The sequence below is a fragment of the Prunus avium genome, chromosome 2 (genome assembly GCF_965620075.1).
Source record: "Prunus avium chromosome 2, drPruAviu1.hap1.1, whole genome shotgun sequence".
In the NCBI taxonomy this organism is placed as follows: domain Eukaryota; kingdom Viridiplantae; phylum Streptophyta; class Magnoliopsida; order Rosales; family Rosaceae; genus Prunus; species Prunus avium.
The window spans coordinates 36,117,444-36,142,787 of NC_142285.1; the positions used below are offsets into that span (position 1 = coordinate 36,117,444).

The window sequence follows — 25,344 nt, forward strand, 5'->3', positions numbered from 1 at the left end:
ATGTGTTCAAAAACGACCAACAAGTAAAATGTTGTTCTCCTCCTGCCCCAAATGATCCATTCTAGTATTGAAAAAAATTTGGGCATTTCTGCAATTGCGGGAAACTGAGAGTGATCATCACCAAGAATATCCAGAACAATATGAAAAATATAGGCTTTGATGAGCTTACAAACTTATTTGGATATCCAATTTGAATGTTGGACAGCCATATTATGCATTCATACAGCACAACTAGTTTTTGCATTGGTCATAGATTGTAAAGTTGCAATCTTTACATTCTTTGGATTGCTTATGGCATCATACAGCAAATGAAAGTAAGCTTTCATGAACCAAATTCTTTACCTTCATAGCAGTCCCAGACAACTCATTGTAAATCCTCTGGAACTCCTCCAACACTTCTTTCACAATCCCCACCTTATTTTTCCTAACCAGCATCTTCACTAAACCCACCAAATGCCTATTGAATCTCCCTTTCTCAGCCACCAAGTTCACTACTTGGCCCTTTTCTTTCTCACCCACAAAAGGGTTGGCCAAGGCAGCTTGGACTTGCTTATTGTGGAGCAATTTCAAGAACCTCTGAATGTCCTTCTCAACCAAATGAACAGAACTGTTGCATTGAGCTATGTCTAGCAGAGCAGCGGCATACCCAGTTGCTGGTTTTCTATGGAGATCAGAAGATGATGAAGAATTGAGAGAGAGGGTTGCAGAGGAGTTCAAGAATGAGGGGGTTGAAGATAAAGGGACAAGCTTGTGAGAGAAAGAAGGGGTTTTGTTGGAGATTAAGTTGGGTTTGGTGGTGGAGTGAAGGTGGGATTGTGGAGGAAGTTTGTGTGTTCTGGGACTTTGACGATTGAATTGATGGAGCTCACGAGATGATGTTGATGAAAGAAGGGTAGGGATTTTGAGGGTTGAGACAGAGCTTGACAGGGTATCCATGGAGGAGAGAGGAAGAGGATAAGTTTCAGGCTTTCAGGTCAGCCACTAAATGTCAACAAATGGAGATGAACTGCCTTGAAAGCAATTTCTCTGAATTATTATTTGTGATTCAAATTGACTTGAACGTTGCAGGCTTGCAAGCCGCAGAGTAAAACTTTGGAAGTTGGTAAGCTGTGAGGGCCCACTAACAGATAGGCCATTAAGCAATACCATCAAATTCAGCCCAGCCCAGCCCAGCCCAGCCCATTCCAGCCCATAAATCAAGTCGTATATTGGTGCTCGTGGAACACTTTTTCTTACATGTAATTTCATATTTGGGTAAACTTGTAAGTAATATTTTGCAAATGTGCTGGAAAAATTGTGGATACTAATTTAGCATGGAGAGGAGAAAAGCAGGAAAACTGCAGCTAATCCCTTGAGTGGTAGCGAAATTATCCCAAAATATATATTTTTTAACATCAAAAGACCGTTTGAGAAGTACGTATTCAATTATAGTTAAAAGTTAAGCACATAAATCTTAGTATTATACGTGAATTTTTCTTCAATCACTCAGTTTTCAATCTGCTATTTTGATCGTGGATTTGGCCATATCCTTGATGGATCAATGCCATACAAACAAGTTCCCATTGGCGGATCCAGGAATTTTTAAGAGGAGGTGCAACATTTTAAAGACTAATTGTTCCACACCCAAAAAAAAAAAAATTACTTTGGAAATTTATAATTGAACTGATACTATTATTATTCATAATTTATAAAAGAAATAACATTTTCTAATTAATCAAAAAAAATTCATTGATGAATTTTTTATTTTTTGTTTTGAAAAACTTGCATGATGCACATTCATGATTTGAACATATTGATTAATTGGATTTACAATATTGTAATGTATATATGAACTATCAAAATTCGCTTGTCATAAATGTGCAATTTATATATTCAGGGAAAAGAAAAAAACAAAAAAGAAAAGAAGAACTTGCAAGAAGATTAAATTAACAAATAATTTCATTAATAATTCAACAGCATTTTTAAGTTCAATATGTGCTTTTATATATATATATATATATATATATATATATATATATATAGGTTAAGCCCTCAAACTCTAATGACTACTCTACCCTCAAACTAAAGCTGCAGCATGATGTGGTCTTTAATATAACAAAATTCAACACGTGTATTGCACACAAAGATTTTAAAACATATTAATTAATCTGGTCCAAACGATTCGTTTTGGCCAGATTATTAAAGAGAAAAACAGATAGCGCTTGCAGCTGTTGCTCTTCACTCCAGCCTTTCCACGAACAGGTTGTGGGCATTCTTGCCCAGCCACCCAGCCGCCCAAGAGCTCAAAATGGCTGGCTTCTATGGCATTTTCAGGCGAGGGGAGGTGCACCTGCGCCTCCTTGTGCCTCTGTGGGTCCGCCACTGCAAGTTCCACATTGTTACCTTGTAGGTAGGCCTTCCCAAACATAATATTAAGGCATTGCTCATGTATGTAGCAATAACTATAAGCATTGGTTGGTGTCCCCTCTGCTGGAAAAAAAAAAAAAAAAAGAAAAAAAAGAAGAAGGTGTAATTGCCATATTTTAATCATACAAAAATTCAGAAATAATCATTAAATTCAAACTTAAAAATTAATGCATGCTTATATAATATGGAAAAAAAAAATCACATAATATGGATTAGAAGAATCTGAATAATTGAGTCGAGGCAAGTGTTGGACGCTCTGATTTTAAGACGAATTACACCCTACATAGGTAGTAATGGTTACTGGTGCTCGCCTCCCAAGATACAACGACTCATATCCTTGTGAAAGAAGCACTACAATTCATAAAGACTCTTTGAACCAGATTATGTAGGAAACTCTCTCATATACCATAATCAGTGACTATACTAAGACTCTCCGTGTTGAAATGGATAAAAATTGATTGAATCAATTCAAATTTTCAATTGCAGGAAGACTACTCTATTTATATATACTAAAGAACCCTTTCCAAAAGGGTATGTCCAACACCCTGCTCAAAACTTTATATTCCTCTAAAATTTGCCCTTTATCATCATTCATATTTCTTACGAATGTCACTGCACCAAACATTTTGTCGGTGCATACATCACAAAGGTTGTATTGTTCTGCAGGCAGAGAAAAGCATAAACAAGTTCCACATGTTGGAATTTCAGTGTTATTATGAAAGTACATTGTTGTAAAGATGTGATGAGTTCAAGTCTTCTTGGTAGAAAGAGTTTCTTTTCGTGATCAAATTCAACAAGGTAAGAGTTGGTTGGATTATTGAAGTAAAATGCGGACTCAACTCTACGAAGATATTCTCAAATAAACTTATTTGAAGAATTCTTTAAGTGAGATCTTGACTCTAAATTATTTAACAGAGACAGAACTTAACCAAATAAATTTAATAAGCTACCTATGTACTTTTATTATGTATAGCATTGATTTTAAGAGACAAACGTACAACTGCATGTCTAGCTACCCAACTTCCACTTTGAGAGAGGAATATACATAATGTAACATGTCATATCGGATTTTATGATGAGAAAGTATTTTTCAAGGGCTTCAAATGAGCTGGTTCATGAACAAGACCAACCCCATTATTATCAAAGACCAATCCATTTTTGCTTGTATTGTAATGATGAAATCAACTTTTATGAAAACCCCAATTGACTCATTTGTAAGTAAATATGCTGCTTAATTTAATTGGATTACTTTAATTAATGACTCCCAAACCCCAATTTCAGAACCATTAAACAAAATTTGTACAGCTTTTGACTGACAGAGTTAGCCCAAATTATGCACAGCACAAAGCCATTATACTTATATACTATATGATTTAATAATGCACTATGCTTAAAGCATTTGAAAGAGAGAGAGAGAGAGAGAGAGAGAGAGAGAGAGAGAGGGACAGCCATTATTCTCATTTCTAGCTCTCTCTATCCCTCCACCTGTTATTGACAACCCTGTCTTGTCTTCTCTTTTTCTCAATCTTTTTCCTGTTGTTTTACTTACTCCCACTGACATCCTAGACTAAATAAAAGCCCAAGTCTTCCAAGTCCAATTTCAAAAGAAAAACAAAGAGAGAGAAAAACACTATATATCATCTTTTTGATCATTGATTGTTAAGTTGTGCTGTGAAAATGAACCAAGAAATGAATGGGGTTGAGGCTGATCAGATTCAGAGGGTTGCTCAGGAGATTAATGGGCAAGAAAAGATAGACTATGTGTTCAAGGTGGTGGTTATTGGAGACTCAGCAGTTGGGAAGACTCAGATTCTGTCCAGGTTTACTAAGAATGAGTTCTGCTTTGACTCCAAGTCCACAATTGGGGTTGAGTTCCAGACTAGGACTGTCACCATTAAAGGCAAACTCATCAAAGCCCAGATCTGGGATACTGCTGGCCAAGAAAGGTTTTATAAATCTCAAGCTCTCTCTCAACTTTTTTTACTCGAATTTGAATGGTGATTGAAGCTTAAGCACTATTGTATGTAATGTATGGAGAATGTTGCCTTCTCAGACTATCTGACAGCATAATAATAAAATGATTATGTTGTTACTCTGTGAATCCAAACTATTTTAATTTTATTCAGAATGTGTGGTTCAAATTCATGATTTGACAACATAATCAATTGTTCGACAGTGTAAGTATGTGAAGAGAACATTACTACCTAATCCATAATCCACATTACTATGGAAGCAGATGTAACTGTTCAAGCACATTCATATAATACTTTTTGGTTTAAAACTTGTGCTCTGTATAGGGTATATGAAACATGAATTATGAATATATGATTAGAGGTTTTAATGCAGTGTATATGTGACATAATCAACATTTGTTGGTAGTTACCTCATTATGTGATCAAAATGTGCAAAAATAAATTAAAAGGAGCCTTCCCTGTTGGTGGATTTGGGATCTAGGTCTAGCTAGTGGCACTGTGCCAAATGAAGATAAGACCAGCTTCCCAGCTTTTGTGCTTTAGCTATCAATGTAGTTTTGCAACATGACAAAAAATGAGTTAATTAGTATGAGCCCATACTTACAGACATGCAGGCTTCTTCTTCTTTTTTCTTTCTACTTTTCTCTAGATGACAGACATGAATGTGCACAGGGATCTGTATGAACGTTAAACAACCTGATTTTATGCTGGTACTGTTGTTATGTACTGAGCTCTCTCTCTCTCTCTCTGCATATCAGCAATTTCAGCAACAGCATTAAATGTACTGCACAAGTGCATTCAAAACTTGCTGCTATAGAACCAATCTCAAAATTAAATCTGTGGGACAAAGTGTTGGTTGATCTTATTTATTAGATTCGGACAAGAATTGAGAAAATTTACAGACAAATAAACTTAAAGAAGAGCATGTTTGTTGTTGGTCCTTGTAGGTATAGAGCAGTAACAAGTGCATACTATAGAGGTGCATTAGGGGCAATGCTGGTGTATGACATTACCAAGAGGCAGACCTTTGATCATGTTGCTAGGTGGGTGGAGGAACTCCGGGCTCACGCCGACAGTTCGATCGTGATCATGCTGGTTGGGAACAAAGCTGATCTTGGGGAGCAGAGAGATGTGCCCACAGAAGATGCAGTTGAGTTTGCTGAGGATCAAGGGCTGTTCTTCTCTGAGACATCAGCCTTCAGTGGTGAAAATGTGGACACTGCATTCTTTAGTGTCCTAGAGAAGATATATGGGGTGGTGTCTAAAAAGGCATTGGAATGTGGCAATGGAAACAAATCCAATGGGGTTGATCTTAAAGGAGCTAAAATTGATGTTATTTCTGGGTCTGAGTTGGAAATTAGTGAGATGAAGAAATTGTCTGCTTGCTCTTGTTGATCTAATTGTATTAGGTGAGGGGGCCAGTGGTATAATTTTTCAACTTGTTTACTGCCACATCAAGGATGAGCCATTTATGTTTTCTTTTCTTTCTTTTTTGAATTTGTTTGGTTTGGGGTAACAAGTAAAAAAGAGGCTAAAGGCCTTGAAGGGAAAAAGTAAGTGTCAAATTCTCATGGCGAAATGTGAAATGTGGGGCAAGTAATTTATCACTGGAGTTATAAGTCTTCTCGATTGTAATATGATTGTAATTATCATGATTGGTCTTTGAATTTAATTTTTCTTTATATACAAAAGCGATATTGAAAGAGGGGGACTCAAATACAGGATCTCAAATACATGAATAATTATTCTTAATCACTTAAGCTCTTCCATTTCCATTTGAATTTCAATTAAGAGCTTAACAAATGAACACTTATTGCATATGGCAGAGATACACAACATGGCATTTTGCATGATATGCCAACAAAAGATCCGTACGGTACTTGATTGGTTGGGTCGGGCGACCCACCTCAGTACAAAAGAGAAGTTTTGTAGGTGAACTGTCAAATGTGGACCTTGGCATTGGGTGGCAGGGCCCGAACCATTGGGCCTTCCTTTCTTTCTTATCAGAAGCTGGGCCCTGGTCAAGTAACTCGCTTTTTTTAAAAGGTTGGAGGAAGCAATGAAACGGTGCGTTTTGAGGTGGCTCAAGGTGTGTAAAACGACAAGTCGTCCTTCGTTTGATGGAAAATATTAGAGTTGGACTGCATTGCATTATTTGAGCGCATTGCACGAATGCTGAATGGTCTTTTCCATGTTTGGGGTTTGCATTGTATTTTAACTCCATAAGTTTGAGACTTTGCCTTCCGAAAAGAAGAGGTGGGTTTCTTATAAACAAATAAATAAATAAACGTGTAATGTGCAATATATTTAACTGAACGATACATGTCACTCAAGCACTAAATTTATTTACTTAGTGGGAAGCGCTTTTCGTCAAAATTTTCTCCGACCCAAGACTGTTACATGCCACTTAAAGGGTGTCAATCTACCTCACTTGAGCCTGTCAAGCAACAAATTACCCACTAAAGAGGCTAAAAGAACCTAAATTACACAGCTTGAAAACAATAGTGACCCATCATCTTCTTTCTTTTTCGTTTCCTTTTGTCTTTTTGGGCAACAAATTAGGGATTTGTATTCACCAAGGTAGTGTAGGTACAGAAAAATCTACAAGCATCACCCAAAAACATCATTTTCTATCAAATTTCCTTTCTTTCTCTTTCTTTCTTTTTGCTGGCAAAGTTGAAGAAGTTTGTTGAGCTAGCCCATCTATCAATCTCCAAAAGGAGCATCAAACACAATCATGAGTTAGGTTATGGGCAGCAAACTCAAAAGCAGAACAACATATCATATAAAACAAGGTTATAAAATTGGAAGGAAATCATTTTCCTTTTGAAGTATCTTGCATAACATTTATGATACAACCCTTGCTTAGCTTAAGCACTCATTATATCCCAACCACTTAGGCTTTAGCAATAATGATGCATTACCTTTTGGTGTAAAGTTTAACATCAAGTTCATGTAACTTATTTATTTACTTATAAGCTTTAATTGGTATGACATCTCACTAGAAAATGTATGTTTTCATGAACTATTGTGGCATGATTTTTTGTTATCATTGATGATTTATGGCTAAAAGGCAAGGTAAAGTTTGATTTATTTGAAGCTAACAATAATTTTACGATATACCACCTTCAAATTGGGCCCGTGAATTATAAGGAGTGTATGATGATATTTTTAGAATGTGAATTATATATTCGAATAATTTTCACTTAGAGAAATTATCACACTTCTTTTAAATATAAGTAGTATTAAAAGAGGGCAATTTGATAAACACTCTTAATCATTTGATTTACATATAAACCCTTTTTCATTACCATATATTTGAATAATATTTTTTTTAAATGACTTAATTGTAGCAATGGTCCTTGAACTATACCCATAGTTACATTTTCATCCCTCAACTCCAAAAATAGTTGTAGAGATCCCTCAATTATGTATCGTGTTGCACTATTGGTCCTTTCCGTTAAGTCTGTTTATTTTTTCGTTAAATCCATGGGTAAACTTGAAAATTCATTCCAAATATTTATAGAAACAAAATAACAAAAAATAATTAAATAAAACTAAAACTAAAATAAAGAAAAAGGAAAAAAGAAAGACAATTTGATTGCTTCTCCTCCCTTGTACCAAACTCACCACCCAATCCTTCCTCCCACCCTGACCCAACACTGTCAACCATCAACCATAAACTATAAACATCCATAAATGTAAAATTATAGTAATTACCCATAAAATAAAGAAGAGAGAGAGAGAGAGAGAGTACTTCATGCCTTCTCATGTGAGCTCATTGGAGATCTCCATTTAAGAAAAAAAAACTTATTATAGTTGTTTTGTTTGATTTTAGGTTTTTAAAGATTTTGTGGGATAAAAAGGGGTAGGAGGAAGGGGGAGGGTTGTGGTGAGAATTGGGGCTGGAGTATTTTGAGGAATACGGGCTGGGGATGGGTGCCTAGCGTGACAGAGAGGGTTGCAGCAATAGAGGAAGATGAGGGTTGTGGATGAATTTCAGAATTTATCCTTATTTTATACAAAAAATTTAACAAAATTTGATGGAAGAACCAACAACGCAACACGATACATAATTGAAGGACATGTGCAACTGTTTTTTAAATTAAGGGATGAAAATATATAATTCAAAGACCATTACTACAATTAAGCCTAATAAAATTCCTTGAATTGTTGTGGGACATGCATAGGGTGGCAAAAGGAGTAGGCTTGATCATGCTGTCTGGAGCAATTTGGTCCACGTCCATATCAGGCATAACATCGAGGCATTGAACTTTTAATTGATGAGATAAAAGAACCCAGCTGGCCTGTCTCAGAACATACCTGAACTGATACCCCTTATAATTGCAATATATATATTTGCCAGATTCATGTCATATAATGATGAGGTCGTCGAAAGTAAGTAAAATCAACATAAAATGAATTGGTTAATTATTTTGATTTGGAATGTATATGTATAAATTTAATAAATAAAAAATCAATCATGAGACAACATTTTGCAAATAAATTTTGTATTATTGGTGCAAATTATAGTCAGACATATATATATACATGAATGGAGATGATCGAAGCTGCGAAATTCCTTCTTGTAAAGTGCCATATTGCCAAAAGTCGTCTTTCTATTTTGCTTTTTCATATTTTTTCGTGTGTTATCTACGCCTATCATCCTATTTATTTTTGTAGGGTTAACATCCTATTTATTTATTCGTCATAATTTAGAAAGTTGCTTAAATTGTTGGTCAAGGACGATTTGGCCAACTTTCATACCAAGTTCATAACAGGACTTTTGCTTTTGGAGGCATCGCATAAATCAGCTTCTCAAGAAAAGAAAAAAATTCATGACTGGTATGAAGCACATTAAACTACACAAAGAGATGACTAATCTTTTGCCATATATATAGTGTATATGTAGTATGTTAGGTAAATGGTAACGATCACAATTGGCACATTCATACATAATTTTAAAAGGAACTTTTACTTTTCTGTCAATCACAGTTTGACATGTGTGTGAAGATTTTTCTTTTTGTGGTTTTCATGAATTATTTTTCCATATGTGTCAAAATGTGATTTGTAGGAAGTAGGAATGCCTCCTTCCAGGGAAGGAAGGAAGCAGTGTCCATTTTAAAATACACACAACTTAACAACATAATATATAAAATAGTTCCACAATAATAGCATACTTTCACACCTTTGTGTATCTAAAATGAAATAGCAAAATGAAAACAACTTATGTTGATGTTCAAAAATGGAACCAACTTCGAAGTGATCCACCCTCGGTCACGTGCGCCCTACGGTAGATGCAAGGTGGATATGCAAAGATAGAGCAACGGTAAGGCACTAGGCACCGGTTTTGGGGCAAGAGCTCAATTTATAGAGGAGAGAGGTGGACCACCATGGGTTATAGTTTCGTTACGAGACTTCTAGACATTCTCCGAGAGGCTGCTGCATGTCCCCACATAAAAGTAGCACGACAGGTACCCTTGTTGAGCTGAATCGACTGGTGAAGTTGCCGAAGGCTATCCCCTGCCGATGGTCGTTGTGAGTTCTAGTGATTGAGCTGGGTTAGGTGGGCCATTTGTTTCACGTGTTCTAGTTGAGAGGGTCCGGTCAGATATGGTACAAACAACTTAACAATAAGTATTTGACAGACACAATTTTCCCAATAAATTTACAATCCTCATTTTATATAGAAGAAGAAACAACAAAAAAAAAGCTTGAATCTCCCACAACCACTTCTCAATGATTTGGAGAATCATTTTGAGAATTGACTAGCAAACGAGTATTAACTTACCATTATTTGAGGAAACAAATGAAGACGATGAACCAGTTGTCCATGCGTAATTGCTATCCATTTCCTTCACTTATTATTGTCATATAAATAAATATCATATGTTAATTCTGATTTCAAATTTTTGCTTTCAAAATTTTGGCTGATTCTGCGATTAAAGACAAAAATGACTTGAAAAGGAAGCAGGATCGTATACCATCATGACCAATGATGAGAACATAAAAAATAAAAAAAAAACAACCTTTAAAATTAGCAACAAAGAAAAAGAATATCATTTTGCACAAAATAGTCAAATGCAGTGACATCACTAAGACATTGTTTGTTTTTGTCACTTGCAGTAGCTTAATCTATTTTTCTTTGAATCTTTCCATTTCTCTTCAATCATACCCCCGTGAGTAATTGTATTACTAATTTGTAAATATTATAGTAATTACTATTTGTCATATAAGATTTAAGGTTAAAAATAAGGTCAGAGTGTCCATTTGTGAATACATTGACTTTGTTAAGCATAATTTGATTGCTGATTTTTTGGTGTTATACATTACTAATTTTGCATCTTGGTTGGTGTATGCTTGGATGGTAATAAAACTTCTTTAGATGGGACTCCAATTTGGCCTTTTGTTGTTTGAATCTCGACATGATACGACTAAACTAACCGTTATGTCTGGTATACAATGAATTTAACAATTGTACAACGCGGACTTGCAACTCAAGTGGTTAAGAACAGCTATTCCTATCCCTGAATTCATGTAAATATTGGATTCCATTTCCCTTTCTGTAATTTATGAATAGCTAATTTTTTTCAGAAAATTAAAACAATGTCATTTACATGTGTATCAACAAAGGGCAGTGCATTCCAACAAAGGGAAGAAGAAGAAGAGAAAGACAGAATCACATTCCCAATTGTGTCAATTAATCTATCCACAAAGCATCCAATCCCAACTAACAAATATCCAAATATCAAACAAATATCAAAACAAATTGTTGGTTTTTGGTTCTAATTAAATTAAGCTGTATTCTGCTGCATTTCCCCCTATATTGATTCTCTGTTCTTCCAGAGACCCAAGGGCAATGTTCCCCGAATTATAACTTGACACGTAGCATCCAACATACCCCTTCAAAACATCGCCATTTCCAAGCCGTCCGATCAGCCATCCCTGTTCGCCGAGCCAGCATCGAACGACTGAGAATGAGAGCTCCTGTTGCTCTTCATCCTCAAGAACCCATACAACTTCCTAAAGTCCCTAACCGTATGAGCGCCTTCCCCGCAAAACACCCCGCCGGGTTCAACCATTTCGTCCCCGGACTTTCTCGACCCGACATCAAACCCCACCCGCCGCCCGAACATGCCCACCCCCCTCCCATCGCCGTCCGTTTGCAGAGCCGTGATGACCGATTTAATGGCCCGACTCGGCGAATTCCGGTTCGCGATCATCAACTCGCCAATCTCGGCCGGGCTCAAACTTGACCCGCTCAGAAAAATCTCCTCCACCTGAGAAAAAAGCTTGTGCTCTTTCACCCCCAAATAACTCGTCGCCAGATTTTTGAAGGCTCCGAAATCGCAGAGCGGAAAATGGATATGGACGTCGATCCGACCCGGCCGCAGAAAGGCCGGGTCAACGTGGTCCTTCGAGTTCATTGTGAACACCATGACCCGCTCCTCCGCGCAGCACGAGTTCAACAACCCGTCCATGAAATTCGATATCCCCGAAAAGCTCAAACCCGTCGATTTCTCGGCGAGATATCGGTCCAAATCCTCTATCACAATTACCGACTTGGTCGTCGTCTGTAACAGAAGCGTCTTCAGCTCTGAGTCGTCTTTGACTCTCGACAGATCGAGATCGTACACATCGTAGTTGAGGAAATTGGCCATGGCGGCCACAAAGCTTGATTTTCCAGTGCCCGATGGCCCGTATAGCAAAAAGCTCCGTTTCCAAACCCGACCCAGTCTGTGGTAATATTGCCTGGCCTTGAGAAACGACTCCAAATCGGATTTTACCTTGGATTTGAGATCGGCTTCCATGGTTATGGTCTCCAAGGTCGATGGGTGCGTGAACGGGACGGCTCTCCATGCTCGATTGGGAGCTTCAACGTTCATGAAAAGCCTCAAGTCCCGTTTCTTCTGCTCCAGCTCATCAGCGACGACGTGGATGTGCTGCAAATATGGCCTGAGAATCCGACGCTTATCGGCTTTTCGAATCTTCAACACTAAGCTTCTGCTTGTACTGTCTGTATTGGCCCCTGTTTCCCATAGCACCTTGGCGCCGAGGAAATCGTCTTCGATGGTCTGGTTTCGGTCGAGCTTGAGTACAATTTCATTGGGTTTTTTGCCCGTGACGAGATTGGTGAAATCCGAATCTTCAATGGAGGTGAGAGAGTTGAGATAGTCGGTGACTCTGCCATAGAGCTGATTTTCCTGCATGCTTTCGTTGAATTCTGGGACTTTGAAAGATTGGTAGACATGGAAGCAGTCTTCGAATCGCCTCCACCATTTCTTCACAAGAAAAACCAACCCAGTTTTGTACAGAGCCACACGGATTGCTACAAATATACAGATGGTTACAATTACAAGAAAGAATGGATTGGAAAGAATCATTCTTTTTCTTCTTTTGAAATTTTGGGGCAAAAACCCAGTTCCCAAAACCAAAAAGTTGGGAAATTTGGTGATCTATAGCAGAGCTTTTTGCGGTGAAAAGGGAATTTTCATAAGTCTTTTCCTTCTTTTTGAAGGGAAAATCATGGTGGGTACAGAGAGAGTTACGAATACACTTGGGTTCGGAAGAAGAAGATGAGAAAATGGAAATATGAAGAAAAAAAGGGGAAAAAAAAGGGAAATTTATATACAGATGAGAGAAGATGAGGAATGTTAAATGGGGAAGGGATTGAAATTTGAAGGTGGAGTATTTAATTGGGAGACGGCTACTTGCCGGCAAGTTTCGATGGGTCAAAGGCAAAGTGAGAGAGAGAGAGAAAGAGCAAGCAAATTAAGCGAAAGTAAAGGCTAAAGCTGTGTTTCGATTGAAAATATTAATATAAAAAAGATTAATGAGATTGTTTTATTTATATATTTATTTATTTCTGTCCTTCATTTGCTAGCTGCTGTCCAGCCCATTGATGATGTGTTTTATGGGCCTTTCTTTATTAGATTAAATTCAAGACTTTTTTCTTTTAATTTTGAATATCTCTAATAATTATAATATTTCTTTACCATATGGTACCAATAATCCAATCATATTCTCAGCATATATGCTATAATTATTTTTCTCAACCCACAGATTTATGAAGTTTCCAACTCAGAGTGTGTGGAATATCATATTCGGATTCGGTTTTGTAATAATAATTGTTGGTCTACCAAATGGGCAATTTAAATTTGATTTTTTATGCTAATCCCCACAAAAGAAAACGGATTATAATAATTTGTTCTCACCTTCTAAGAAAATTGATTGGAATAAGTAGGTTTTTTTAAAAAAAATTTAATAGCTTTGTATATTCTCTCACATCTTTCCCTTTTCTTATCTCCCATATCCATCTTTACTTTAAAAAGAGCAAATTATTGTTACTTAACAAAGTGTGAGGCCTACTAAACATTAAAATAAAAACTCAATTTCATTTTATAGTAAAATTACACGAAAGGATAAGCTTCAAATTAGGACTACATTAGCTCCCCCGAGTCCCCGACCAAGGAGAATAATCTTGTATGAGATATGACCAACCAGCTAATTTAATTAGGATCATATGACTGTACTATTGTATCACACTATAAATACTCCTAATCTAATGGTATTTTTCTTCAACCAAAGATGCCAAGATGATGAATGCCGGCAGTAAATGAGGCACAACCTAACTATGTGGCACGATAAATGCCGGCGGTAATGGCCATCATAGTTCAAAATGAACAAAAAGAAATAAACATTTTAATAGCACATAATAGGTGAATAAATGGGGGAGTAGGGTTATCGCTACTCTCTAAAAATTGAAAAATATAAATAAATACATAACGTCTTTATTTGAACAAAATTCATTCAAGTTTTTGCTACACGTATCCTAGTATATGTATCCGTATATTCTTTCCTTGTTCTCATATCAACTACCTACCCACATTATTTCAATTTGCCACCTCTCCATTTTTGTTTCTTTTGGGGTTATAGATCCAAGTGTCCCTACCTGGTTGAAGATACCAACCTCTATGATCTATGGAGATTCTTATGTCATTTGTAAGATCCGAAATTAAGTGACTATGTTATGATTGTAGGCTTGTAGCTGTGACATACCAACAATAACCAAGTTAGCTGAAGTTTTGTCAATTTGATGGCCGAAAATTCAACGCTAAATTCTAACATTTTTGAAATTCTTACGTGTACGTAGTTCTTTTTTCTTTTTTTTATTGTTCAATACGTGTAGTCTTTTTCCGGTCGAAATACGTGTAGTCTAAGTATGACAAATTCGAACAAAAATAAAGGCATAGAAAGCCTCCTTTTTCTTTTTCTTTTTCCTTTTAGAATTCTACACTACTCATTCATCAACTTTCAAAGTTGAACGAGCACTTGCACACTTTGAAGGGTTCAAAAGGCCAATTTGTCCCAACTTGCGTATGATGTCATTTATCATCAACTTTTCCTTTTGATTTTGGCGGATTTTAGATGATCAAAAGGTTTTCCTTATGAATTTTGTTTTTATTGGATATTAATTAACACGAGATTATTCTTCGATTCCTTGTAGAATACTTTGGCCCCGAAATGACCGAAAGTTTGTAGAATGTTATAGAAGCTTTTGGCATGACGCTGTTGATAGAGAGCTCCACGTTGAACTTTTTACGTGTGGAAAGTTCATAAAATAAAATTAATATCCTAGAAACTGGATTAAATAGTTGATTGAGTTTGACTAGGTCACTTTTTTCTTTATTCTTTTTTTTGTTTGTCAGAACACTAGGTCTTGTTAATTACCACTGATAATTTAATTTGCACATCAACTTGTTACTAATTGAGCCGAGTCTTATAACTACGTCATGTAACAATACTTTTCGTCCGTACACTCACGATAAAAATTCGACTCTTATTATTTTTTCTATATCTTAATAAAAAATTAATGCAAATTCTGTGGCATATGATTAACGAAATATATTATTCACAATGCTATATATGCTTAAATAATTAAACAAAAACTCTTTATTTAAGGCTTAATTTTTATCTTATTAGACGCGGCTTAAACACGGGTTTGGGTGGAGCAGATATTGTTTGGCTCACTTGAGAGAGACTTTTGAATATCCACCAGAAGATAAAAACAAGGCACTGGCACTTTATGCAAAAATTGCAACCTCCTTTCTGCCTACGCCATTTGGTTTTGAATGTTATTTTATATTCATAGCCCCATTAATATTGTCAACTTCCCATTAACTTTAAACACTTTTGTTTAGCCTTAATTTTCAACCCTACGATTCCCCCTACTTTAGTTGTCGATTTTTGGACTTCTTTCTTGTAAATGTTGGTGCTAATACAGACAACATTAGTATGCGTGACGACTAAGTCACCTTCACATAAATAACTTCCTAATTAAAATAAATCTTGTATACCAATTCTATGTCCGTTTATACTCATTCATGCATGGATGACTTTCGTAGCATATTTCACCATTTGTTAAGAAAAACCCAGTTGGTTGTGTCCGCTAAGGTAGCCACTAACTAGTAGTTGTGATTTAGTCTCGTGTGTTAGGTTGAATATGGACTTTTAAAGCTGTCTTGCATATGCATTATGGGACTAATTCAAGCTAATTATTATTAATTAAGTCGATAACTAGTTAGTTCAACACACACTCCATGAAAAAACAAGTCATTCTAAACTTGGCATCGTCTTGTGCTGAAAGGGGAATTTGAGGTGGGGTAAGGGAGAGTTGTCGCATTTGCAGTGGTTGTGGCTGTAGATGATCACCAAAAACTATCCACCAATTAGAATTTTTATGTATAAAACAAAAAGAAGCAAAAATAATGAAACCACATATACAAATCAATAAGACAATGATTATGTTTGTAATTAGGTTTTACCTACGACGTGTATGTATTTTGGAACACACAATTTGATGGGTTAAGGTTTCGTGTATATATATTGTGGCAGTTGTGTTGCAGGGTTTCAACATCTTTTTGAGTGAAAACTCCATCAACAGTTGAGAAGATATTATTGACAGCCATCTGTTTCTTCTTGAATGAAAATTCCATTTTGTATTCGTCTGAATTTTTTTATTTTCTGACGTTCTCGATTATGCGCGGTCCTAATCAATTTGGAAACTTTTTTTATTTTTTATTTTTCTGGCAATGTTTATTTGGGTCAACCGATTTTCTTGGCGAATGTAGAATTCAAAAATGAGATGGGCTAGCCTTGATTTTCAAGTACTTTGTCTGAGCCATCCGATCCATCAAGGTGCCCTGGATGGCCCAGTTGAGCTTGTTAAATCTAATTTGGTCCAGATTCTGTCAATGGACGACATGATTCCAAACATCTAAGTAGGCATTGGGTCGGACCAATTTAACACAAGTAAGAGCCTTTTTGAAAAAAATTAATTTTTATATTTTATATTTTTAAAAATACAAGCGATAGTATAAACTACATGGGGGCTTCTCACACACATTTCCAATTTAACATAATGAACTAAACATTTGATAATTTTTTTTTCCCAAAAAGCCTTGATTTGAGATTTGAGATTGGATCCTAAAGCTAAAAGACATGTATCTTAAATTTTTATTTACCCCTTCAAATCACCCGATTTCCTAATTTCGAATATAATGGTGTTCTCCATTTGGTTAAATTAATCATGATTTAAACTACAGTTAAATAATTTTTTTTGTGCTAGTCGATTGATAGAGAAGGGGCGATTACAACAAACTTGGTGCCTTGAGGATTTGAACCTCCCCACCACCTTATTATGGTGGTAAAGACCCATTAGCTTGGTTAAATTACTTTTGATTGGTCAATATTTCGTAAGATGACATAGATTGGAGACTTAAAAATTAGATTGTTTACATCGTTAAACTAATGACCTCACCAAATGTTATGGGATTTAAACCCCACGAAATTCTTTTAGTTAGAAGAAGAAAGAACATGAGACACAACTCTAACCACATGCGTAAAAAGAAAAAACATGGACAACAGAACTTGAGAGTTAATAAAGCCAAGAATACATCCCCTTTACACCTCCGAAGAGTGTAAATGCGATTTTTTGCTCCAGTGGGGAAATATGTAAATCCAAACATGTATATTCGATTTGTTTGTATTAATTCATTTTTGTGTTTTAACTTTTTAAAATTAATTTTCTGTGTGTTAAGTTTGGTTTATTTTTCCAAATAAATGGACCTAAAAAGAAAAATTTAAATTTAAATTTGGAGAACATATGATTTTATGACAAAATAGGTGGGTATAAACTGGTGGCCTTTCATTTTGAATGAAAAACAACCTCCACCATTGAATTTGGAGCCGTTGTCCTTTCCATGCAAAAGTCCTATTTTTTTTCCATTTTTTATATAATAATCTCTCAACTTTGAGTGTGCTGGAATCAACATTGCAACTCAAAAAAACAAAAGTGGCGAGTAAAAGTGGAAAATTTTCAGCTATTCTTTCTCCTCTCTTCTACTTTCTCTCATGCGGGGCCCACTTTCAAAATGTAAAAAAAGATATGAACCTCATCTTTTTTGGAATCTCCACCGCTTATTCTATTTTACACCTATATACACCTAACAATTACAAGTATTTCCAACCAAAAAGGGTGTAAATGTGATATACACCCCCTTATACACCTAACCATTGGTGATATTCACATGTATGCAAACTAAGATAAGTAGGAAACCTTTTCCTAAGATAGAGAGATCTTCTACTTTACTTCAAATCATTCATAGTGATGTAAGTGATTTGCATAGTACACCTACTAGATGAGGAAAGAAATACTTTGTGATTTTTATTGATGATTATAGTAGGTTTTGTTGTGTTTATCTTATGCATACTAAGGATGAAGTACTTGATAAGTAAAAAATTTATAAGAATAAAGTAGAGAACCTTTGTGAAATCAAAATCAAGTATCTAAGATCCGATAGAGGAGAGTATTACTTTCCATCCTATTGTGAATCTGTGGGAATTTTGCATGAAACCTCTATTGCTTATACACCACAACAAAATGGTGTAGTGGAAAGAAAAAATAGGACTCTTGTGGAACTGGTGAATGCTATGTTACTAAACTCAAGCCTTAGCAAAGGTTATTGGGGAGAGGCAATGCTCACTGCTTGTCATCTATTAAATAGAGTTCCTACAAAGAACTTGAAACTAACTCCTTACGAGTTATGGTTCAAAAGAAAACTCAACTTAGGATATTTAAAAGTCTGGGGTTGTAGAGCCATAGTTAAGTTACCTGAACCTAAGATAAATAAGTTGGGACCAAAAGCAATAGAATGCATATTTTTGGGATATGCGGAACATAGCAAAGGCTATAGGTTTCTTGTCATAGAACCAAAAAATAAGTGTTAACACAGTTATCAAATGTAGAGAAGCTGAATTTTGTGCGGGTATATTTCAATCTATACCTAGAGATACTAAGGAGTTGGTGGAGGTTCCACAAAGGGTGGAGAACCAAGAACAAAATGTTGTAAAAATTATAGTTTTCCTCTTTTTTGTAAAGCCAAATACTAAAACCTTTATATTATAAATAACATATAAACAAATTAGAAAGATTTTAAGGTATAATGAAATTGAAGAAAACAAATTGATAGGTAAGTAAAAGCAAAATAAATTATAAGTAAGAAGGTGAGCTTGGTACAGTGAAGCACGTCTAAGACGCTGTTTTAAAGCCTTTGTAGCCTCCCTACGTGCATGAACTGACGATCTACAAGACTCCAAGATACAACGTGTATGTATTTTGGAACACACAATTTGATAGGTTAAGGTTTCTTGTATGTATATTGTGGCAGTGTGTTGCAGGGTTTCAACATCCTTTTTTGTGAAAACTCCATCAACAGTTGAGAAGATATTATTGACAGCCATCTGTTTCTTCTTGAATGAAAATTCCATTTTGTATTCGTCTGAATATTTTTATTTTCTGACGTTCTCGATTATGCGCGGTCCTAATCAATTTGGAAACTTTTTTTATTTTTTATTTTTCTGGCAATGTTTATTTGGGTCAATAGATTTTCTTGGCGAATGTAGAATTGGAAAATGAGATGGGCTAGCCTTGATTTTCAAGTACTTTGCCTGAGCCATTCGATCCATCAATTCTTTTTTCATACGGCTGTGTATCACGAGCAAGTTTGGCTATTGATTTTGATTTTGACTTTTTTTATATATCAAAAGTGGGAAGACCCCATTGGCCAAGTTTGGCTATTGATTTAGTTCCTTAGATTTTCTTTCACAGGCACAGAAAAAATTACACAAACTTTAAAGTAAGTTGCAATCAAACATACCAACAATTACATTTGAGCAAGTGCACATGCTTAATAATAGAGGGGAAAAAAAAATTACATTAGTCACTAAATAATAGAACCGCAACACATCTGAGCATCAACAAATTTTCTAGAAATTCTTCTCGTCTCTTGTAAATTGTAATGCATGAGAGAACTTCTCTGAATATCATTGGGATTATTAAAGACTAAACCTAATGCAAAGAGTAAGAAGAAATATAACAAGTAATCTTCTTATTTTCTTACAAAAGGAAAGTTGGTACATCTACCCAATATGGAGGTTGCATGGTCTTCTCCATAAGAGCCTTAGCATCTGGGGTGTAAGGTTGTGAAAAGCTTTGACGTTCAACGTCATAAACACCAAAATCACGACGCAAAGGCTTTTTGTCATAACCGCCTTCTATACGTTCATAATCATGGTTGAAGTATATGCAATTCGATCGACATCCTGAAAAATTCGAAGCCACTACAGATATTGAAAAATTATCACCCAAAAAGAGAGCAACATCTCCTAAGGTGTTTTTCTCAACCCACTCATACTCGTCAAAATTCAATTTGAATATTCCAACTTTCTTCGTCACACGACATCCATCTTTAAATGTAATATACCTTAGAACCATCAATAATTCTTTATCATTTAAAACCACGAGATATGTCTTCTGCACCTCATCAGATTCGATGCCCTGCGCAACTAATTGTTTATTGGAGATACACTGACTAGTAATATCAAAAGAAAAAAGTGTACCCCCTTCTTTAACAACATAAAACTTATCTTCAATATGAACAACATCTTGAATAAAGGATAGGCTTTCATCAACGTAAGTCCATGTTGTGTCTTTATTGAGTCTGATGAAAGCCAATTTACCACTTCCCTCATACATAACAACAACAATGCAATCGTTGGGATTTAATATTGGATCTGCTGATATTGTAGCCTTGATGACAAAGGCAGCAATCACTTGTTCATGCAAAAAATTACCATAATTACGGTCTAGCGGAGGAAGATTGATGATGGAATCTTCTCTCTTTTTCTTCCCTTTAACCCTATAAAATGGATTTATTAGGGTTACTACCAAATTCATGTTCATAGCTATTAACCATCCTTTTGCAAAACCACAAAATCGCTTCTTTGGCAATTTGAATTGCACATCAAGGACATTGTCAGTCATGGGATTGTATAAATTCCATGTACCTTTTTTTGCAGTATGAATCAAGAGCATTGGAGGATGATGACAATCTGAGAAGATGGAAGAAAAAAAATAAATTAGAGAGACCATAGTTATGTAAAAACATATATAACTTACAGATACAATATTAATAAAACAGTTTTTACGCACGAAACAAACCCAAAAAAAGTATTGAATGCGTACTTTCAAAAGCCAAAAAAAAGAAGAAAAAAAAGACTCGTTATCTCTATTCATGTCATGCAAAATTAAATATACGTTTAAGTAAATAATAGTATGAGATCTGGAGATAACATGGCATGTCATGTCATGCATCTAAGTGAACTATGCAAAATAAAGATCAAGTTTGAACAGTTGGCCTAAAAAAGATGTACATAATACCAATTTGATGTATGCATAGTTAAGATATCATAATACCAAATACTGACATTAACAGAACAGTAATTTGATTTTAAGAAAACATACCTGAAGCCATACGTTCAAACACTTAAGAAGAAGATTTTGTTGTTTTGGTGAGAACCCAGAAGAAGAAGATTGAAGATCGTATGCAGGTATTTTCTTCACACTCACTCAGAATTTGGCTTATAGCATACTCTCACAGACAAATAATATGACTCCCTAAAAGTCTTATTTATAATGCATATAGCCTAGGGTTACATGGGTAGAAAATATGATCAAAATAAAAAAATCCTAAACCAAGTAGGAATTGAAATAGGAATCTAAAACCACGATAATGCATAAGACCTGGGGTTACACAGGTAGAAAATATGATTAAAATAAAAAAAATCCTAAATCAAGTAGGAAATGAAATAGGAATCTAAAACCACGAAGGAAACTAAACAGGAAACAAATCTTTTTCCGTTGAATTGTAATTTCACAACTTTAAGCATACTCGTAAGATGAATATTCGTTAAAAAATTGTAACATGTCCCAAGCATAGTTAAACCAATTCTTTCATTGATCTAAAGGCGTTGAACTCTTCTTCAATTTTGTTTTCTTTTTAAAACAAATTTGGTAACGAAAAATTGCAGTGTTAGAAGTTTTCCTTCTTTTTTCTGGATATTCATGATGTTTCTTGGTTTCCAAGTACGACCCAAAAAAAAAAGTACTTTGCCTGAAGCATTTGACCCATCAAGGTGGCCGGGCTTGGCCTATAGTTTATGTATATGGACCACATGATTTCCAAACCCGTGAATAGACATGGGGTCGGAGCAGATTTGACCCAAGGGCCATTTTCAGCATTATGAGCTAAACGTTTGATATTGCTTGATTTTAAATTCGAGGCTGGATCATAAAGCTATGTATCTTCAATTTCTATGTATATATATTTATTTTTAAATAATTCATAATCTAGATTACACAATCTAATTTACGGAAATAAGAAGTCGAACTCGAACTCGAACTTGAGTGTACAGATTAATTTGTCTAACCAACGTATGTTGAGAAACTGTTAATATGCACAAATATACTTTAGCTGATAACTTTTTCTTATAATTCACACATCTAATTGTTTTCAAATAGACAAACAAATATAATGGTGTTCTCCATTTGGTTAAAATAATCATGATTTTTAAAAAAGGTTAAATGAGAAAAATGCAACATGCTATCTATATATAATATTAATCATGTAGCAATGTGATGTGATGGATTCCACTAAAACCCAACAAAAATGATTTAAAAAAAAAAAAATCAAATGAGAACGGACTCACTGTCCTGATATCAAGTCGTCTAACCCACATGTGCAAATGAGAGAATAAATTGATCATATTAATGCTTCATGAAAATGGCAGGCCAACTTTATTTCTTAAACAAAATTCCTTGTGCATGTCACACATTTTTACCAAAGCTTCCTCAAACTCCGTATTCTTCCCCAAAAAATCCACTCAATGTCTCTCAAAAATTGAACATTCTTCGATCCCTAAAAAACCCAGTATTGCCAAGGACTCAACCAGACTAGTCATCAAAAGCTCATCACCACCACCATAATGATAACAGAAGCCAGAGAACAAAGAAATGAAAAACAATGGAGAAGAGCTATGAAGAATTTTTTTTCAGGACCTTTCCTATTGAGAGGGGCGATTGTATACTAAACTCACACACACTACATAGATACTAGGATTCGAACCCAATGCCTTTCTTGGAAAACAGTGGTGGAGCCAATGCATGCCCAAGGAAGGCATGTGCCCCTCCTCAAATATTGTTGTACGGATATTTAGTTATAGTAATATTATAGAGAAAGTAAAAAGAGTTTGAATTTTTAAATGTGCCACCTCTCACTTAAATTTCTGGCTCCGCTTGGGAAAACAATTTTTCCAAACCACTATATTAGTGGGTCCTTTACAGCTACGAAGAATTAATATAGAGAGAAAACTCTATATTAATAACTGAGTTTTATACAATACTCTATGATCTATTTCTGTAATTTCTGAGTTTTATAGTACATAATGAATCTCTTACACTAACCATAGAGTATTTATTTATACTATAATTACACAAGCTTAACAGACCGCTGAGTTGTTAGGATAAGAAACTAACCATTCTTACCAACTTTAAATAATCTGCACCCGACTAATTGCCAAGTCAGCTAACCACTAACCAAGTCCAACTCTAACCATCATCGTTATCACATTTATTCACCACCTAAAGTCAACTTCTCTCCCACTCACAGATGCCACATTGCCATTTTTACTGGACACCAAGGCAAGTACAATTCAATTTAGTAATTCATTTCACTCTCATTTTCTAGTTTCTGCATGCATTTCAAAATCAAAACTTTACCAATGTTTACATGCTTTTCTTCCTTTTCAAATTTGGATTTTTGATTTTCTTTTTGAATTTGTGGGTGTGGATTAGGATTTAGGATGCAGTTGCGGGTGGTGGGGAGTTTGGAGTATTGGAGAGAAGGACAATTGCTTTGATGGGTGGCCTGTTTGTTTACACATTGTGGGCAATGGAGGAGAGTCAGGACAATCCAGAATGAAATTAATGAGCTCAAGAAGCAAGTGAATTTATGATAATATTAATACATATACAAATAAGAAAGTTTCAAACCCTAGGCTACGAATGGGTAAGTTTGTTGTAATGACTGATATTTGACTAATGGGGGATGAGTAATTGTGAAGTAGGGGCCCGCATTGGCAATGTCATGCATGCCAACTAGTCTAGTTATGATCGACTGACAAGGAGATATATGTTTGTGAGTTTGTGGCTTTATGTAATTTGATTTCGATTTGGTCAACAAATGTTTTACTCATCTTTTTCTGTGCTAAAACATGATGCTAGCTGAAAAACAAAGTATATATTTATGATCCACACCCCCTCTAATGCTCACCTATACGTACCTACGGACTGCATCTGCATGCGATAATGGCAAAAATCTCACAACGATGATCACTCTCTCTCTGGTGCTAAAGAAATGAAACCAATATATATACGATATAACCCAGATAGTGACATGTATGTATAATGTATCCCTCCCTCCTCCTGCATTGAAAGCCAAAAAGATTGCCCAAAGAAAAGGTGGGGCCCACCTTGATCATGGGGATATTATATCTTAGAGATCAAATAGCAAGTCTCTCTCTCACACACATTTATAGGATGCTGGACTACTCACTTTGACCTCAATGAGAGCTTTCTATTTATCTATTTATGGACTTAACTTATGGAGGAGTTGGAAGATACACTATCAAGGGAAACATGCTAACTATAGCTAATAGCTATGCTACTTCTTCTTCAACTAATGAGTTGTTTTTTTATTTAAAGTCTCTTACAAATTAATAATTACTATGTTGATGGTTTTAATTAGCTATGAATATCAATCTTTTACAGAGGCCATTCTCCACTCCAGTAGCTCTCTCTCTCTCTCTGCTTCTGGTCTGATTTATATCAGTTGAGTTATAGTTTTGGAGAAACGTAGTGGCCACCACTGGTAAAAATTAATTACCGAGAGGAACGAAGAAACCTCTCCCTTTCATAATTCATTTCACCCCACCAAACCACTTTAAAAGGACTGCATCGACCAAGAGGCTTAAGTCTCATAAGAGGGAGCACTAGCACTGCTGGGTGGTAGTTTTAACAACACAAATCTTCTGATACTTCGCCAACCAAGTGTGTGCTTCTTCTTTGCTGCTGGAAAGGTAAAACCTTTGTTCAAGCCAACCTCTTAGTTTTTTTATACCGCCTATTAACCTTATGAATTCATATATATACATGTTTTTTTTTTTAAATGTATTATTTACTGCTTATTTTATGAAATGAAACAGTGTTTTGCAAGCCTTCATTTCTAGTTTGAATTGAATGGACAATTTGCATTTTACTTTTTGCCTTCATAGTTAATGTGATATGTAAATTAATAGAGTATAGTAATCAAATTTAGCAATGTTGGATCAAGTAAAAAATTAATTCAAATGCAAATTGTCTTCAAAGATCAACATGACCTCTTCACAGACAAATCTTACCAAATAATAGAGACCAGGTGACCCACCACAAAGCCTCTTCTTGTTTCTCGGTTAGCAAGATTTCAGACCAAAAAATTCTGATGGAAACAGAGTCTATGGGCAGATGTAA

General features: G+C 35.4%; 4 protein-coding genes across 4 annotated transcripts; 1 reads left to right on the top strand and 3 right to left on the bottom strand.

The window, feature by feature from the left end:
• Positions 1-111: 111 nt before the first annotated feature.
• LOC110757675 (ATPase, F1 complex, OSCP/delta subunit protein) lies at positions 112-1,039 on the bottom strand. The gene has a single exon (XM_021959372.2). The coding sequence runs from the start codon at positions 934-936 to the stop codon at positions 298-300; it is 639 nt and encodes a 212-aa protein (XP_021815064.2). The 5' UTR covers positions 937-1,039; the 3' UTR covers positions 112-297.
• Positions 1,040-3,831: 2,792 nt separating this feature from the next.
• Positions 3,832-6,051, top strand: RABA3 (RAB GTPase homolog A3). Its single transcript, XM_021959262.2, has 2 exons — positions 3,832-4,352; positions 5,327-6,051. The coding sequence occupies exons 1-2, from the start codon at positions 4,084-4,086 to the stop codon at positions 5,772-5,774; spliced, it is 717 nt and encodes a 238-aa protein (XP_021814954.1). The 5' UTR covers positions 3,832-4,083; the 3' UTR covers positions 5,775-6,051.
• Positions 6,052-11,042: 4,991 nt separating this feature from the next.
• Positions 11,043-13,178, bottom strand: LOC110757634 (P-loop containing nucleoside triphosphate hydrolases superfamily protein). Its single transcript, XM_021959316.2, has one exon. The coding sequence runs from the start codon at positions 12,761-12,763 to the stop codon at positions 11,315-11,317; it is 1,449 nt and encodes a 482-aa protein (XP_021815008.2). The 5' UTR covers positions 12,764-13,178; the 3' UTR covers positions 11,043-11,314.
• A 6,658-nt stretch (positions 13,179-19,836) lies between these two features.
• LOC110757599 (putative F-box protein At5g60060) lies at positions 19,837-21,253 on the bottom strand. The gene is made up of 2 exons (XM_021959258.2): positions 21,244-21,253; positions 19,837-20,831 (listed from the first exon to the last, which is right to left on the bottom strand). The coding sequence occupies exons 1-2, from the start codon at positions 21,251-21,253 to the stop codon at positions 19,837-19,839; spliced, it is 1,005 nt and encodes a 334-aa protein (XP_021814950.1).
• Positions 21,254-25,344: the final 4,091 nt, after the last annotated feature.